General features: G+C 44.2%; 2 protein-coding genes across 2 annotated transcripts; one reads left to right on the top strand and one right to left on the bottom strand.

Moving 5' to 3' along the window:
- The first annotated feature begins 6,227 nt into the window (after nt 1-6,227).
- On the top strand, nt 6,228-7,573 carry C7H6orf226 (chromosome 7 C6orf226 homolog). Its single transcript, XM_036765832.1, has one exon. The coding sequence runs from the start codon at nt 6,460-6,462 to the stop codon at nt 6,955-6,957; it is 498 nt and encodes a 165-aa protein (XP_036621727.1). The 5' UTR covers nt 6,228-6,459; the 3' UTR covers nt 6,958-7,573.
- Nucleotides 7,574-8,286: 713 nt separating this feature from the next.
- RPL7L1 (ribosomal protein L7 like 1) lies at nt 8,287-17,452 on the bottom strand. The gene is made up of 7 exons (XM_036765831.1): nt 17,332-17,452; nt 15,983-16,091; nt 14,442-14,605; nt 12,144-12,281; nt 10,913-11,022; nt 10,544-10,758; nt 8,287-9,895 (listed from the first exon to the last, which is right to left on the bottom strand). The coding sequence occupies exons 1-6, from the start codon at nt 17,343-17,345 to the stop codon at nt 10,550-10,552; spliced, it is 744 nt and encodes a 247-aa protein (XP_036621726.1). The 5' UTR covers nt 17,346-17,452; the 3' UTR covers nt 8,287-9,895; nt 10,544-10,549.
- Between the last annotated feature and the right edge of the window lie 1,031 nt (nt 17,453-18,483).

Here is an 18,483-nt window from a genome sequence, read left to right on the forward strand (position 1 = left end):
CTTCCTCTGAAAGAATGTAAACTCTCTGAAGTCAAGGCTATTACATTTTTGTCACTGTATCCCTAGTGCCTGGCACATAGAAGGTGCTTAATAAATGCTTGCTGATTGATTCCTGTTGTGTGCCTTCAACCCCTTTGTATTCCAGGAAATGTCTTTTCCCACCACTATCTTCTCTACAAGAAAGCAAGAAACAAACTCTCCCATTAGCCATTCATGTCCGCTCTCTCTCTATGTGTCTCTGTCTTTCTGTCTGTCTCTCTGTGTCTGTGTCTATGTCTGCCCCTGTTTTTCTCTCTATCTCTGTCTCTGTCTCTCTGTCTCTTCCAATTAGGAGTCATAGCTCCCTACCCTGATTGTGGTGTCTCTGAAGCCAAGGGAAAAGAAAATAAACAGTAGGCATGCCCACCAACCTGAAAGGTTTCAGAGGGTTCCAGGCTTACAAAAAAGACCACTGGGCTTTTTAGAGAAGAGCTTCATTGGAGTCGGGAGGGGAGAGGCCATATTGTAAAGGGCTGAGGAGAGTGGATAGTGAAGGATAGTGATAGGATTTAAAGTTGGAAGGAACCTTCGAGATCATCTAGCCTGAAATCCCTCATTTCACAGATGAGGAAACTGAGGTTCAAAGAGGAATGTAACTTCCTTAAGGTCACAAAGATGGTAAGAACCAGAGCTGTGATTTGAGTCTTCTAATATTAAGTCTGGTGCTTTCCCCACTGTCCTGTATACCTTGCTGCTTCTAGCATTGACATCTTTTTCAGGAAGTTTGTGGTGAAGGAGAGGAAAGGGCCATATGGGTTCTGGGACAGCCGGATGAGGGGACAAGGTGTGGAGAGCAAAGGGTGCCTCAGTGGTGGCAGGTCTTCCAGCTCCCACCTGGGTTCTGAGGTTGGCCTGGGCTGGGGGTAGAAAAGTATTGTCATCTCAAGCTGTCTAGATAACAGGCATTTATTTAGCACTTACTATGAGTCAGGCACTATGCTAAACCCTGGGAATACAAAGAAAGGCAAAAACAGACCCTGCCCTCAAGGAGCTCACAATCTAATGGGACAAGACAATGTGCAAACAGCTATGTTTAAACAAGATTTACTTAGGATAAGTTGGAGAGAATCACAGAGGGAAGGCACTAACACTAAGGGGGACCAGTAAAGGCTTCTTGTAGAAGGTGGAACTTTAGCTGAGACTTGAAGGAAGCCTGGAGGTGGAGATGAGGAGCGAGACAATTCTAGGCAATGGGGACAGTCAGTGAAAATGAATGGAGTTGGGAGACAGTGTCTTTTTTTAAAATTTATTTAATATATTTAGTTTTCAGCATTGATTTTCACAAGAATTTGAATTACAAATTTTCTCCCCATTTCTACCCTCCTCCCCACTCCAAGATGGTGTATATTGTGGTTGCCCTGTTCCCCAGTCAGCCCTCCCATCTGTCACCCCACTCCCCTCCCATCCCCTTTTCCCTTCCTTTCTTGTAGGGCAAGATACATTTCTATGTCCCATTGCCTGTGTATCTTATTTTCTAGTTGCATGCAAAACCTTTTTTTTGTTGTTTTTGAACATCTGTTTTTAAAACTTTCAGTTCCAAATTCTCTCCCCTCTTCCCTCCCCACCCACCCTCCCTAAGAAGGCAAGCAATTCGACATAGGCCACATGCATATCATTATGTATAACCCTTCTACAATACTCATGTGAAAGACTAACTATATTTTGCTCCTTCCTAACCTATCCCCCTGTATTGAATTTTCTCCCTTGACCCTGTCCCCTTTCGAAAGTTTGTTTTTGATTACCTCCACCCCCATCTGCCCTCCCTTCTATCTTCCCCCGCTTTTTTTTAATCTTCTTCCTTCTTCTTTCCTGTGGGGTAAGATACCCAATTGAGTGTGTATGGTATTCCCTCCTCAGGTCAAATCTGATGAGAGCAAGATTCACTCATTCCCCCCTCACCTGCCTTCTCTTCTCTTCCTACAGAACCACTTTTTCTTGCCACTTTTATTCGAGATAATTTACCCTATTCTATCTCTCCCTTTCTCCCTCTCTCAATATATTCCTCTCTCATCCCTTAATTCGATTTTATTTCTTTTAGATATCTTCCCTTCATCTTCAACTCACCCTGTGCCCGCTCTCTCTCTCTCTCTCTCTCTCTCTCTCTCTCTATATATATATATATATATATATATACACATACATATATACGTACATACACACTCACATATACATATATATACATAAACATATATACATATATGCATATTCCCTTCAGCTACCCTAATACTGAGGTCTCATGAATCATACACATCATCTTTCCATGTAGGAATGTAAACAAAACAGTTCAAATTTAGTAAGTCCCTTGCAATTTCTTTTTCTTGTTCTTTTTCTTGATTACCTTTTCATGCTTCTCTTGATTCTTGTGTTTGAAAGTCAAATTTTCTATTCAGCTCTGGTCTTTTCACTGAGAAAGCTTGAAAGTCCTCTATTTTATTGAAAATCCATATTTTGCCTTGGAGCATGATGCTCATTTTTGCTGGGTAGGTGATTCTTGGTTTTAATCCTAGCTCCATTGACCTCTGGAATATCGTATTCCAAGCCCTTCGATCTCTTAATGTAGAAGCTGCCAGATCTGGGGTTATTCTGATTGTGTTTCCACAATACTCAAATTGTTTCTTTCTGGCTGCTTGCAGTATTTTCTCCTTGATCTGGGAGCTCTGGAATTTGGCGACAATATTCCTAGGAGATTTCTTTTTGGGATCTATTTGAGGAGGCGATCGGTGGATTCTTTCAATTTCTATTTTGCCCTGTGGCTCTAGAATATCAGGGCAGTTCTCCTTGATAATTTCTTCAAAGATGATATCTAGGCTCTATTTCTGATCATGGCTTTCAGGTAGTCCAATAATTTTTAAATTATCTCTCCTGGATCTATTTTCCAGGTCAGTGGTTTTTCCAATGAGATATTTCACATTGTCTTCCATTTTTTCATTCCTTTGGTTCTGTTTTATAATATCTTGATTTCTCATCAAGTCACTAGCTTCCACTTGCTCCAATCTAATTTTTAAGGTAGTATTTTCTTCAGTGGTCTTTTGGACCTCCTTTTCCATTTGGCTAATTCTGCCTTTCAAGGCATTCTTCTCCTCATTGGCTTTTTGGAGCTCTTTTGCCATTTGGATTAGTCTATTTTTTAAAGTGTTGTTTTCTTCAGTATATTTTTCAGTATTTTTTTGGGTCTCCTTTAGCAAGTCATTGACTTGTTTTCATGGTTTTCTCACATCCTTCTCATTTCTCTTCCCAATTTTTCCTCTACTTCTCTAACTTGCTTTTCCAAATCCTTTTTGAGCCCTTCCATGGCCTGGGACCAGTTCATGTTTTTCTTGGAGGCTTTTGTTGTAGGCTCTTTGACTTTGTTAACTTCTGTCTGTATGTTTTGGTCTTCTTTGTCACCAAAGAAAGAATCCACAATCTGAGACTGAATCTGGGTGTGTTTTCACTGCCTGGCCATATTCCCAACCAACTAACTTGACCCTTGAGGTTTTCAGCGGGGTATGACTGCTTGTAGACTAAAGAGTTCTATGTTCCAAGCTTGGGGGGATGGGCCAGCTCTGCCACACCAGCACTCCTCCTTCCCCAAGAACCCCCAACCTGGACTGGACTTAGATCTTCAGCAGGTTCTGCACTCCTGCTCTGATCCGCCACTTAATTCCTCCCACCAGGTGGGCCTGGGGCTGGAAGTAACTGCAGCAGTACTTCTGTAGCTGCCCCACCTCTGCTGCCCCCAGGGCGGTAGCCAAACCTCGAACTCCTTCCACTCCCGAAGCTTTTCCCACTAACTTTCTCTGTTGTCTTTGGTGTTTGTGGGTTGAGAAGTCTGGTAACTGCTGCAGCTCACTGATTCAGGGCGCTAGGGCACACTCCACCCAGCTCCTGGTCTGGTTGGTCTGTGCCGCTCACACTGGGCTCTGCTCTGCTCCGCTCTGCTCCCAGTTCCATGCAGGATAGACCTCACGCAGAGACCATCCAGGCTGTCCTGGGCTGGAGCCCTGCTTCCCTCTGCTGTTTTGTGGGTTCTGCCGAGACAGTGTCTTGAGCAAGGAATAATAGTAGTAATAAAAATGGCTAACATTTACCTTAGACATATGCACATATAGATATAGATATAGATATAGATATAGATATATATGTATAATAGTTAACAGTGTGCCTACTATATTCCGGTACTGTGCTAAGTACTTTACAATTATTATATCATTTGATTCTCACAATAATCCTGAGAGGTAGGCGGTATCATTATCTCCATTGTTACATGAGGAAACCGAGGCAAACAGGGGTTAAGTGACTTGCCCAAGGTCACATAGCTAATAAATATCCAAGACTGAGTTTGAACTCACATCTTCCTGACTCTAGGTCTGGCACTGTATCCACTGTGCCACCTAGCTGCCTCATAAATAAGAGAGACCTGGATTTAAATCTTGGTTCAGACATTTATTTGTTGTATAAACTTACACAAGGTCCTTTCTGAGCCTCAGCCTTTTTATCTACAAAATGAGGACATCCTACCACATGTGCTAACCTAAGCCATAGGGTGTTTGAGACTCATTACATAAATATAAACAACCATGATGATGACATCCAACCACTGGATTAGGAAGTCTGCAGAGACAAGAATAGGGACTCAGTCTTGAGGCTGTTTCTGGTGATCCTGATATACTATGTCCATTTTGCCAGCCAAACAAACAAAATTATCACAAAACAAAACAAAAATCCCACAGTTATGAAGTGTTGCTTTTTTAGGATGCGATGAATTGAAAGGATCCCTACCTATCCCCCACATCCAAATATTGATATACATAGTGAGAAAATAGAAATCACTGGGATGCATCTTGTGAATCAGTGTGATATATTGGAGAAAGTGATGGATTTGGAGTCAGTTTGGGTTTGAATTCCAGGTGTTCTGTATAGCCTTCAGCAAACTGATTGAATGAACTAGGAGTGTTCAAGGGGAAGGAAGACCCTGTGGAGGTATATGATAGCTGGGTTCTAAAATCTGAAGGGCTGTCATGAGGAGGAGGGATCAGGCTGGTTTTATTTGGCCCTGGAGGGTAGAACCAAGGGCATGGGTGCATGTTCCCAAGAGGCTTGATGTCAGGACAAACTTCCCAACAATTAGAGCTGGCCAAAAGTACAACGGGCTGCTACAGGAGATGATGGATTCCCTCTCCTTGGGGTTTTTTAAGGGACTGAATGACCACTTGTCAGATATGTATAGGTGGGGATTCCTTTTGTATATAGGCTGGACTAGATGGTGGCTAAAGTTCTTCTAACTGTAATTCTGCAACATCTCTCTGGGCTACAGTATCTCCATCTGAAAAACAAGGGGCTGGAATAGATGATTGCTAAATTCTAAATAGGGGGAGCCAGGTGGTGCAGGAGTCAGGAAAACCTGAGTTCACATCTGGCCTCAGACACTTACTAGCTGTGTGACCCCGGGCAAGTCACTTAATCATGTCTGCCTCAGTTTCCTCATCTGTAAAGTGATCTGGAGAAGGAAATGACAAACCACTCCAGTATCTTTGCCAAGAAAACTCCAAACAAGGTCACAAAGAGTTGAACATGGACAAAACAATACTCTTTAAAGTGCTGCACAAATGTGAATAGTTATTGTCTTGGTGCAGTGGAAAGAGTACTGCTTTTGGAGTCAGAGGATCTAAGTTGCATTTCCGACATCTTTTCTTGCTACCTGTGTGACCTTGGGCAAGTGACCTCAGTTTCTTCATCTGTAAAATGTGAGGGAGTGTATTGGACTAAAGATGACATCTCCTTGACATTGATTCTGATTGTGCTCCCCCCCCCCGGGCTGACTTGGTAGGGTCCGTAAAGCTATGCTATAGTCATTTCTATCCTTGACATTCTGAGTCTGATTGTGCTCCCCCCCCCCGGGCTGACTTGGTAGGGTCCGTAAAGCTATGCTGTGGTCATTTCTATCCTTGACATTCTGATTCTGATTGTGTTCCCCTCCGGGCTGACTTGGTAGGGTCCGTAAAGCTATGCTATAGTCATTTCTATCCTTGACATTCTGAGTCTGATTGTGCTCCCCCCCCCGGGCTGACTTGGTAGGGTCCGTAAAGCTATGCTATAGTCATTTCTATCCTTGACATTCTGAGTCTGATTGTGCTCCCCCCTCCGGGCTCACTTGGTAGGGCCCAGCTCCTCTGTCAAACCCGGTCACCGGTTCTTTCTCCGCCCCCCAAATCGGAAGTGGGAGCTCTCACGCCTTCTCCAGCCCTGCTTTTCCTTCCTTGGGCTGGTGTTTAGCCGCGCCCTCCTGCAGAGGCCAGAGTGCACCGGAGGGGCTTGGGCTGTGTCTAGCCAGCCCTGTCTCCCTTTAGGACGAGGCCGTGTTCTCTGGAGCAGAGGGCCGGTCCTTCGCTCTTGGCAGCAGACCGAGCCTGGGAGGCGACTAGCTGTGGCCAGCTGCCAATGCAGCCCTGTCCGACGGGAGGAGAGGCCCCAGAGCCCAGCCCAATGGGAAGGAAGGATCCGGGGCCCGAGCCGGAGGGAGGGGCGGACCCGGCCCCCGGCCCCGCTGTCGTGGATGCAGTGAGGCCCCGTGTCCCCGGGTCGTCGGCGCAGGAGGACGGTGGCTCGAATCCCTTCGGAGGAGCAGCCCGGGCACGAGAGCCGCGCTGCTCCGAGGCTGAGCTGGAGGGGCCAGCCCGGCCCTGCGCCCCGGACCAGAGTCTGGCCGCCCCTGGGGGCCCGGCGCTGCGGGAGGAGGAGGGGGAGGCCCCGGACCCGTCGCGCGCCGTGTCTCTCGCGGAGATTCTGCGACTGGTTCAGCAAGGCCAGGACATTCCCGGGCTGGAGAAGCTGCACATCACGGCCACCTGCAGGGAGCCCACCGCATCGCGAATCCCCCGGAGACCCAAGCCTTGGGAAAGCCGGCTCCCGGACAGCCCCGCCGTGCCCTCGCCCTAGACCGCCCAACCCAAACCCCGGGGATGAGGTCGCGGTGACACCGAACGGGGTGGGGGAGAACTTGGAAATCCGGCAGCCCGCAGTCGCGTATTCATCCTTCCGGGGCATTAACGAGTGCAAAGGGAGCTGGACTTAGCCAAGAGCCGTGGATTCGAGCCGCCTCAGCTGAACAAATCTGAGCCAGTTTCCTCCATACAGTTGGAATATGCTTGCGCTTACCTACCTCAGAGGGTTGTGGGAGGAAATTTGCAAACTTTAAAGGACCGTACTACTAGGAGCCATGGTTACCTGAACCGAAACTTTGGTTTCTGTTGCTTCGAAGGCAAGCTACAAGTTTATTAGCTCGAGGACAGCTGTTGGAGGCAGTGAATTTAAACACTTTATGAAAAAAACGCTTACAAAGCTAGAGACTTGACAACTTTTGATACTATGAAGTGAGGATTCTGTAACTTTCTCAAGCCGCGAAAAGAACAAACCATCCGTAGCGCAAAATAGGAATGTTATAAAGTCACAATTTGACTTTCGAGAGCTTGCTAACCAGCGGTCTTGGGCATTTCCAAATGGAGTTTACAGTGTGGTTATGAGATTATGAATAAACCTGGTATACTTAACCTACTATCTCTTGTTCACTCCTTTCAATCGTGTACAACTTTTCCTGATCCCATCTGGGGTTTTCTTGGCAAAGATGCCGGAGTGGTTTGCCATTTCCTTCTCCAGCTCATTTTACAGATGAGGACACTGAGGTTTTAACAGGTTGAGTGATTTATTCTGGGCCACACAGTGTCTATGGTCAGATTTTGAACTCAGGAAGATGAGTCTTCCCAAGCTCAGACCTGACCAGTTGCGCCATCTAGAATTGTTCTTTACCTATGTCCCTCATTCCCCAGCTAAGCTTTATAGGTCCTTTAAGACAAGAAACTTGTTTTATATTGCTTCGTATTATGATTTTTAGCAAAAAGGAATGGGGCCGGAAGACCTGTGTTCGGATCTTAGCTTTGCCACTCAATCCCTTGTAACTGTGAAATCACAACTTCTATGAACCAGGTTTATTGGTAAAATGACAAAGAGTTGTGAGGCATATTCTCTAAAAGCCTTCCAATTTCAAGTCAACCAGGAAATTCTCAAGGTGCCAGACTTGTCACACACCTGGGCTTATGCTAGCCCTGTAGAAACAGGAGCAAAAACAATTGTCAAAGGTTCCAACTTCCAGTTTCAAAACCGGCCTCCAACTCTCCTTAGCTATGTAACCCTGGGCAAGTCATCACCTCAAAATGCTTCATTCTCCTCACCTATAAAATACTGATACATGAATGGAATAAACAGAAATAATTCAGTAGTATGTAAAGTTTTTAATCTGCACTTCAGGAACCGGTCGTACAAATGACATCCTTTTGTTTCTATTTAAATAGCTTTAATAGTCTTAAAGTTGATGATACCTGAAAGATAGGAACCCTAACAAAAATATACCAGTTAAGACAGTTCCCAGCAAGTGGGGTAGCCTGGGAAAAGGGAGTCCTTGGCTAGTTCCCCACTTAGTTAAACCATTAGCCATAAAATTAGCACAAACCTACTCAGTTTTCCAGGGGACTTTATCTCCAAAATTTCAAGATTGCTTTTCTTTCATCGAAAAGAAGCAAATGGTGGCACTCTTACAGAGAAACACAAATGCATTTGTCACCAGACTTCATTCACTAGATGGCAGCCTAGGTTAAGAATTTTGCTGCTTCATATTTCTCAAGTGCCAAAGATGCCTGTTCTGCATCTTAAATAGTGTCAGAAAAAGGGAGATGGATTTAAGGGGTAAAAGCTGCCTGGAAAGCTGGGGAGTAAGTTCCTAACATGTTCCCAAAACAAGATCCAATGGGAGAACCACTATAAAGTGCTCACCACATAAGCAACTCCCAAGTGCTTGTTTCATCTTCTCTACCAGGGTCACAAAGGTGGGCATAATTACTTAGACCATATGTGAAATCTTGGCTAACACCTCTACCTGTTCGGTGTTGTAGATGGCGCTGAACTTAGGATCAGGAAGACCTGGGTTTGAATTCCACCTCAGATATTTCCCAGCCATGTGACCCTCGGAAAGTCACTTCAATTCTCTGAGACTTCTCATTGTACTAAAGTGTTTAAGAAGCATTTGCTCCAGAGGGCTGTTCTGGGGATTAAATGACAGAACCCACCTAAGTACAGTGCTTTGTAAACTTATTATTACTACCCCTTATGGATACTTCAATAATTACCTTAGATTGTGGGAAAAAGACAAGGGGCAAGAGAAGACCACAAAATAAGGGTGATGAAAAGCAGAGTAAATTTGATTCATATTAATACAGAAAGTGTTTAGTTGCAGACTACAGTCAATACCTCTACTTTAATGGCAAAAAGGAACAGGACCTTCAGAGTGGTGCCGAAGCACGGGAAGCTCACTAACACAATTGCTAGGAAGGACCCTCAAAGTCATGTAGGTATCATTAAAAACACAGAGTCCCAGACATGATGGCCCATTATATTTGAAAGTCATTTCACAACCCAGATCAGGTCCCATTGTCCTGTTTAAGTGAAGAGCAGAATGACAAAGCGTATCTCACAACACTCAACCCTCGGAGTAGAGAATCACACGTGGCTAACAACTGACTGCTCTCTGGATGGGAGGCCACCATGAAAAAACTAGGAAGGGTTCAATCTGGCTTCCAATCCCAGAATATGAAGTACAGCCTCCTCTTTGCTGGTCATGAGACTTTAATCCAAGATGAAGCCAGCTGGATAAACCAATATGGTTTCTCCCTTGAGGAAAAGTATAGAAGGTGGAAAAGTTCCTTCTATATAGGTGATCCTCTTTTCTTCCTATCTCATTAGTGTCCAGACAAAGTTCCAGCAGAAAAGAAATCTTCTTTGAAGATATTGGGTATAAACTCAGAAAAGATATAAATCTTCTGAGATCCTAGAGAAAAAAAGTAATTGGATTAATAAAAGCTTATAGCAACCAGAGTGTATACTCAGATTATCAGGTAATCTCAAGAATGGAAAGAGGAAGAACTGCCTCTTCAAAAACCAGCACAGTGGACAGTACTGGGAAGCATTAGCTTTGGAGCTGAATCCCTGGATTCAAATTCTGACTTGAGACACCTCCCTGGCCTCCTCAGTTTCTTCAAGTGTAAAATGAAAGGGGGGAGGAAGCCTGGAGAAGGAAAATTAAATTAGATGACATGTAAGCCCCTTCTAACTCTTTCTTTATCTTATTACCTGGATCTTTATACCCTAAGACCCCTAAAACTACATGAAAAATCATCTTGGCTTCCTCCACACAGACTTATGTTAAATCAGTATAGAGAGAGAACTGAGAACAGAAACAAGATTCCTATTCTGGTTTTAAAGATTTCAAGAGAGCAACACACTTTGAATGCAAAGTCACAAGTCAAATTAAGGTCACTGTATTGGAGTGGAGCTGACACTTAATCTCACATGTACCAAGTACAAAGTTTGGGTTCTTTCTTATACACCAGGAGCTAAATGTTTAATAATGTTTTCTCTCTTTTGGCAGAGGCCACAATAGGCTTCTAAAGCCCTTCAGGAATAACTCTACTTTTACCTGGGCCTAGTTCAGCTGCCGAATGATGTGATTGATGCTTTCACCTCGGTAGCCAGGTTTGCCCATTTCCTTGAGAAAGCCCACTCTGTTCTTGGCAGCATGGCGGGCCACCGACAGAGGGAAAGGACACAGGAACCTCGAGACCTGGGAGAAATGTTCCCCAACTGAGCAGATTTCATGGATGATATCTTCCAGGCAAATGATGCCAAATTTCCCTGAAAAACACGCCAGCTTCAATCAGCATCAACCTCCACTGAATCTGTTTTGTTAAAGCTTTGCCTCTTATTCCTTCTACCCTCAATTTTTACACATCCACTCTCTCTCATCTCCACTATCACAAGAAAAAGATGCCTAGGATTCAATTCTCACCTAGACGCTCCTCAATCAGAGTATTATCTGTTAGAGAGACTTTCTTATTATTTATCCTGGCTTGTCCCCGTTTCAGAATGAGCTCACGGACAGATTTTAGGTTAGGATATCTGTGGAAAAAAAAGCAAGCTGTTAACTATAGAGGTACATAAGCCAGAATATGATAAATGCAAAGATGGTGCCCTAGCAATCCTGTCCCCATCCCACCCCATGAGCTTGGAAGGCACACAATTGGGAGCTAAACAGGAAAGCAGCATCTTTTGGAACCTTATACAGGTCAGGGAGAAATTTCATTACACAAGTGGTTATAGTTGGCCTTATTTTTAAGTTATGAGTTTCAGTATCAAATCTATTACAAACATTTTTACATCTGAAAGTGCTATGATCACCAATGCCTTATAAAGACACAGAATTTTTGCTCTAGGGGAAAAAAAGGAATTTAGGTTTACTCATAGTCCAGGACTCTTAAACACCTTAATCCATGCTGGGGTTTCCCTGCCCCATAGATTATCCTTTAGCTGAACAGGATAGGGCTTCTTCCTTCTTATTGCTTGAGCTGAGAAAAGGTTTTTAATTTGACCATTTCACTTCTACCTACACTAGTACCTGCTTCACAGGATGGAAGCTGCTGCCTCAGACTATCTGAGTTTCTGCTTTTCCTTTGAGAAAACAAAAAACATCCCTCTCTACCAGAAAAGTTACCCCTCCACAAATTCTGCTTCCTAGAACCCCAAGACTGAGCAAACCTCCTCCTCGCAATTCTCATAAAGTGTAATTTTGTCACCATCTTAATATTGCTACCTTCAATCTTGAACCTTTCAGAACATATTAACTATCTCCTGAAATACACTAGCCAAACACTTAGTGGTACAGAGTAGGGAATACATGGAAGCCAATCTTCCCTTACTCAAAGTTAAGAAAAACAAACAAACCAAAAAACAGAAAAACCACCAAAAAATCCCCATAAAGCTTATTTTCTGCATAGCCTCCAGCTGACTTCATGTTCTTCCCCCCTCCCTGAATCACACACTCAGAAGAATCAATAATATCTCTTCCTCTAATAGTAAAATGGGCACTAAAGAACAAGACCACCAGGTTTTTCCTCTACTACTTCCCTCCCACTCAGTTTAAATCCCTTCTCCCTTATATGTCATTCACAACCTCTGTCCTTGTCTTGGGTCCCCACTCCCTCCCCCCATCCCCATAAGGTTACTAAGAACTCATCACTCACCCCCAAGTTACATAAGGCTCTATAATTCGAAGTTTCTTTAAGGAAGTTGGGGTCATTTTAACGAAGACGCCACTATAAATTTTCTTCAGACGAAGTTCCTCTATTGTCTTTGTCACCTGGTTACTCACGCCATTAATCCTGATAAAAGACAGTACAGAAATTACTCTCCTGTGTACAGACAATACCAAGCCTTGGAAAGGCTCTCTGGAAAAATTAGCCCTTCCCCCTGAGCAACAAGATCTTTTCCCCAGAAGCTGAGAGGCCTAATTTCCAAACTGTTCTCAGAAACCCAGCAAGGAAGAGTTGACAGAGGAAAATAGAGGAATAATAGTAAAAGCTAGCAGGCATTTAACTGGTTACGTGTTTCACAGCCCAAGACTATGCTCAGTTCTTTATGGAGCTTCAGGTTCCTAGGTTCCACTAGTCTCAGCTCAGCCATTATTAGCTGTGAGCCCTTGGATAAGTCATTTCACCTGATCTGCAAAATGAGGATTGTTGTCAAATTCAAACAATGAGCTGTTGATTTCTGTGAACAGTGGCCTTCCAAGAGTTACACTGCTCAAAAAAGATAAAAAGGGAAGGTATCCTGATTTCACATCACATGTGGAACATGGCCCGGAAAAGTAGGTTTTACCTGGTTTGTAGAGAACTATGAAAGTCATGCTGGGGAATCAGATCTTTAATCTTGTAGCTGCTTGAGGTTTTTGAACAGAGGAATTACATGAATCAAAGCACTGTTTCAGGAGGATCTGACAGTAATGTGTAGTAAAAATTGGAGACAGGCTTAATATCGTTTCTACCTCAAAGGACCTCAGAGCTTGTGAATTTTTCTTTTCTTGGTGATTCCTAGAAATATCTGAAAACAGTCCTAGCTGAGGTGGGAGGGGGAAGGAGTGGAGAAAGGTGAGAAGCTTTAACCTCCTTCAATTTTAAAAGTGTTGTATTATCATTAGAACCGATTAAGTTTTTATAGTAATAAGGAATGAAATCTATAGTCCTTATCTAAGAAACACAAGTGACTCCTTGTGGAATGTGTTACATTGGGACATATGGACTGGATTAGGTGAAAGGACCCTTCCAACTTTCAGTTTTGTCATTCTGTGACCAACAGGGTTCTTTGTGGCAAGAAATTAAAAAGCTTTCATTATCATTATAACTAGTTCTGAGGTCTGGTGTTCTTTCTGTATGTGCAAGTACCCTCATTTGAATGAGGTGGTTCAAGCTGAAAAACACTTTCCAAAAGCATCTTTGGAACTGATAATTCTGTCACAGTAAACACATAATCAGTTGTAAGTGATCCCCATCTCTAGTACAGGCTTATCACTTGAGTCTGCTGGACAGTTCTACTCGGATGTCTTGATGTCGCCTCAAATGCAACATGGCTAAAGCTGAACTCTTTATCACCCTACTTTCTAGCCTCAGAATCACAAGATGTAAGAACTGGAAAAGACTCAAAGATGTAAACTGGTCCTCCCTTACACAAAGACTTATTCTTTGTTTTCCTGACCATACTCAAGAGACCACTAGCATTCTGACCCGTGCCATCTGACCTGTTTAGAATACCTCCCAACAAAACTTCAAGGCCCTAAGTCTTCTCTAAAAGATCTCTCTGAACCCTCACAGTACTCAATCTCTGTATTTTCTCTTCTATTGCACTCTCAAATTATAACTTAACTATTTTGTCCTATTACACTCTGTGCCCAGGGGTTCTCAATGAAAATTTGCTGACTAGATGCACAAAGTCTGAAGCCCAGGCCCTGTGCTACCACGATGGAGTGGAAAGGTCACACCAGTTAGGAGGCCTGGCCTCTACTCACAATTCTACCACTTCCTAGCTTTGGGACTTTGGGCAAGCGATTTAACTTCTCTGAGCCTCGGTTTCCTCATCTATAAAATTAAGGGACAGAACATAATGACCTTTAAGATTCCTTCTTGTTCTAAGACTGTATTTCAATCAGTGAGTCTTTGGAATGCAGTCTCTGCCCTGGGTCCTCCCATCATATGCCACCCCCCCCAAATCTTTTTATTAGTAAGCAGCCATGGTCCATCTACTAATTAAAGAATTGTTAGCACTCAAGGCTAGTTTGTAAGGGAAAAGATAAAAAAAAAAACAGCCACATTGACCATATTAAGCTCAGCTGTGAGGCCAGTTTAGAAGAGAAAAGCTCATTTAAGTACCTAGTATGAGTCTGGCAAGTCTGCTACAAACCAAGAACAGCAGAACTCAATGACCTTCCTGATCCTGACAGCGGGTCTCAAAACCTTCACTAGGGTAACCCCACACCTATGGAGGCTCACCTTTCCATACGGACTACAAAGGCCAGACGATGTGCATCCTTTAGCACATAGCGCTCAGGCTTCCAATCCAGGCGCTTGAGACGAGCTACATCACGGATGATCCGATGGGATTCATGGACAAATGATTCGAGGCGCCTGAATTTGAGCTGACTCCCTTTCTTTTGCTGAGAGTAGACAAAAGAGGAAATATTTATCAGTCTGCATTCTAATTACCTTTACTTCTGAGTGTCTACCTTAGTTACTACTAGTCATTATCTGCTGTCGGTGTTATAACAGGGAGAACAAATATATTTATCCTGTTTTACAGGTGAAAAAAGCGAGGTCCCAAGTAACTTGAATAGTCAAGACATCCAGGACAAAAGCAGGAAAAGCAATCAACAAACAAGCACAAAACCTCCTCAGGGCCTAGATTTCTAGTACTGAGCTGATAACGATAAAAAATTTAATATGGACTCATTTAGAAAAACAGAAACAAAAAAATACTATTTTCAAGGAGCTTGGCATGAGTACAGAACAGTATTCCTGCCACCAGGGTTTTTCATCTTCAAACATTTATTGTACATCTGCTACACTGAGGTTTTGGTCACCTTAGAAGCTTACTACTGGGAAAGACCAGATGAATTAAATAACTGAATAGAAAAACTGCTCAAAATAACACAAAATAGCACAAGGATGAAAAGAGGGCAGTGAATTATCTTGGCAAAATTTCCTAGAGACAAAGACTTTTAATAGAAAGCTTTAAATAGAGTATTTTGACCCAGGCCACTTGGTAAAGGCCAGAGATTAGATCCTAATCTGAAACATGGTTGTCTTAAAGCCTTTTGTGATTGCTATCATTTCACTCCAACCCTATCTTTAAATGTCCAACTGCATTCAAATACTTCACTGTCCTCCAACAAGCCTTTACTAAATACTAGGTACTGTAACAGACAAAGACAAAACTGAAGCAGCTCTCTCTCCTCTCTCAAGAAGCCTTCATTCTTTTGGAGAATTATACTTGTTAAAGAACTGTTTCCAACTTCTTTTTCAATTGGTGTTTATGTGTGGCCATTCAGTACATGAAAGCAACAACAACCTTTTCTTTTGTGTGTCTTCTAGGCCCTAACACACCTCCTATAGGGCTTTACAAACAGCAAGCACTCAAAATATACTTATTAATGGAAAGAAAACGTAAGTAAAATATGGACCAAAGAACCTGTATATTAAAGGAAGTAACCAGTAAGATTTAAAAGATACCAATAATAATTCTGACACTTATACAGGGCTTTACAATGTGCCAAAACCTTTTAAGTACATGATCTCATTTGTGCCTCACAACAACACTGTGAAGTGGGTACTTTTAGTTATCAGCCTGTTTTACAGATAAGGAAGGATTTTAAAAGAGTGACCACGACACTGTCAGGCCTCCACCCCAGTACAGTACCACATTCCATTTCACCACACAGCCACCCATGAGCCTACTGGGTAAAAACCATGCTCAAGACAGCCCAGAATGCTTGACCACCTGACGTTAAGGCTCACCTTTCATCTTCCGTCCTTACCTTCCTCTTTTCCAAAAGAGCTTGCTTAGCCTGAGTTGCTTTGAGTGCTTGGTAAGCTTTCCTCTTCTTCAGGAGGTTCTCTGGAACCAAAGGAATCTTTTTTCTGGGCCTAGTTTAGAAAACAATGAGTATGATAGAGGCTGTTTGAAGTTGAGCTCAGGCAGTTTCCCTAATGGAATGCCCCCTCCCCACTTCTTTCCTAGTTGAGTTTCTATTAATCCTTAAAAAGCCAAATTCAAACAAATACACACACACACACCAGAACTTTTTCTAGCTTCTCTCCTTCAAACCTCACTTTGTTTTGCACTTTCCTAATGTACTTATCATGCCTTTTTGAGGGCCCAGGCCCAACAACAGTAGCATTTAAATAGTACTTTAAGATTTACAAAATCCCTAGATAGGGGAGCGAGGAGCTTCCCTGCCAGGCTCAGTTAAGGGGCGCATGTTTATACCCTTTGATTGTTCACAACACACCTAGGAAGTAAGTGCTATCTACAATTATCTCCATTTTACATACGAGGAAACAGAAGCCGAGAGGTTGTAATTTGCCCAGGGTCACACTTCAATTTTGTGTCCAACCAGCCGCCTATTTAGCCTATTATTATGTGCCACACACTGGAAATATGGACAGAAAAGAGGGCCAACGCTGGCCTCGACAAGCTAGGGGAAAATCACAGAGAGGACACAGACGACATAAATACAAAGGCGCGGGGGCAGGTGGTGTCTAGCCCAACTGTGGGAGTCAGGAAAGTCCTCTTTAAGAACATGGCCCTTAATCTGGGCCTTGAAGGGAGCTCAAAGGCTCCAAGAGGAAGAGGGGAAGGGAAGGAGCAGGGAGGCACAAGCCCCCTTCGGGGGTGCGTTCTTTAAAACCCCTAGCTCCCCGCCACAGCGTATTTAAAAGACGCTCGTAGATGCGCACCTCTGCCCTCCCGCTCAGTTCATTTTCCAAAACTGCCCCTCCACGCAAAAGCTCCCTCCATGTGGCTGCGGAAGAATATTTTGTCCGGGGAAAGGCCAAGATTACCTAAAAGGGGGCGGCTTCTGTTCCCCTCCCCCAAGCCAAACAACGCGGCACGCCGTCCTCCGCACTCACACCCCACTTTCTACCCGACTCGACCCCCCCACCCTCTCCCGCCCCAGGCACTCGGGAACTTTCGTCCGGACTTTCCGGTTAAGTCGAAGAGGGGACCTGGCTAGGCCCGAGAGCAGGTGAGAAGGCACCCTGACTTAACCCAGGGACCCCCAGCACGAACTCAAAAGTCCCCACCCTCTTGCGCCCCCCGACAAAACCCCAAAGCCGTGGATGTTGGCGGATTCTCCGCACGCCACGAACGGCCAACACTCACTCAGGTTCTGCCATCTTTCCTGCGTCTCTTGCTGAGCATGCGCAGCTGCGCGCCGTTCCGTAAAGAGACGCTCACGCTGACCCTTCTAGGCTAATTTGACCATAGAGTTGGTCTACTGTAACCGGGGGCTTTCTCCCGGAGACGATACTAAATCTCCTTTCTCACTGTCCTTCGACTTCTTCCAAACCGAGCCGGGGAGATAAACTACATTTCCCACAAGGCAGAGCAGCTTTGCAGGCGGCGCCCGGATGGCAAGAGTCTGTAAACACTCAGACCTTTTCAGCATAGCAATCTTCTAGTAGGAGTTGTTTCTCGGCGTTCAGAACAAACTACACTTCCCACAGTTCCAGTTGGCTAACGGTGACGTCACTCCCCGCTTCGTTGTCTCCCCCCACCTTACCTTTTGCTTGATAAAGAGCACAGAAAACTTGTTTAGGAATCCCCCTTGTTCTGGAATCTGAACGGACTGATGATTATTATTAGAGAAGCCGTTTGATTGCCGTGTAAAGAGCCTGACGCTGGTCAGCTGTGTGCTCTCGGACAAGTCACAGACTCATCCGTGCCTTAGTTTCCCTTCTGTAAATTTTGGATAATAATACTTGCAGGACCTGCCTTTGAAGGTGGGGAATCAAATCGGATAATTAAGGTAGGCACGCAGTTTGTAAAAGCTTAAGTGTAGAGAGTGTGACCCGAAATTAACCTGAGCAAAACGGAGCCCAGGCCTCCCACCCACAGTAACGGAAGACTGGGGCACACGTCTGTCTTCGTGAGGCCACCGGGGACACGTTTCGGGAGGGGCTGGGAGATGTGATTAAGTCACTCTGGGGATTATATGGGATGGGCTCCCGCCCCCGGGGATGACGACGCCTTTCTGGAGGGCAGAGGGAGAGCAGGGCAGTCCGGGCCAAGAATCGTGGTGGGGCGAAGAGCGAAGCTGGTAGGGAAGAAAAGCCCCAAGAGGTCAACCAAACAGTCATTTATGAAGCACTTCCTGTATACCAGGCACTGTGTTAACTGGGGACACAAAAAAAAATGCCACAAAACAAACCAAAATGGTCTTTGCCGTGGGGAGCTCACAGTTTAAGGGGAAGTCAACTTATGTAAATAGGTGCAAACAAGATACACCCCAATAGATGGAAGACAACGGAGGGG

Source organism: Trichosurus vulpecula, chromosome 7 (genome assembly GCF_011100635.1).
Source record: "Trichosurus vulpecula isolate mTriVul1 chromosome 7, mTriVul1.pri, whole genome shotgun sequence".
NCBI classification, from domain to species: domain Eukaryota; kingdom Metazoa; phylum Chordata; class Mammalia; order Diprotodontia; family Phalangeridae; genus Trichosurus; species Trichosurus vulpecula.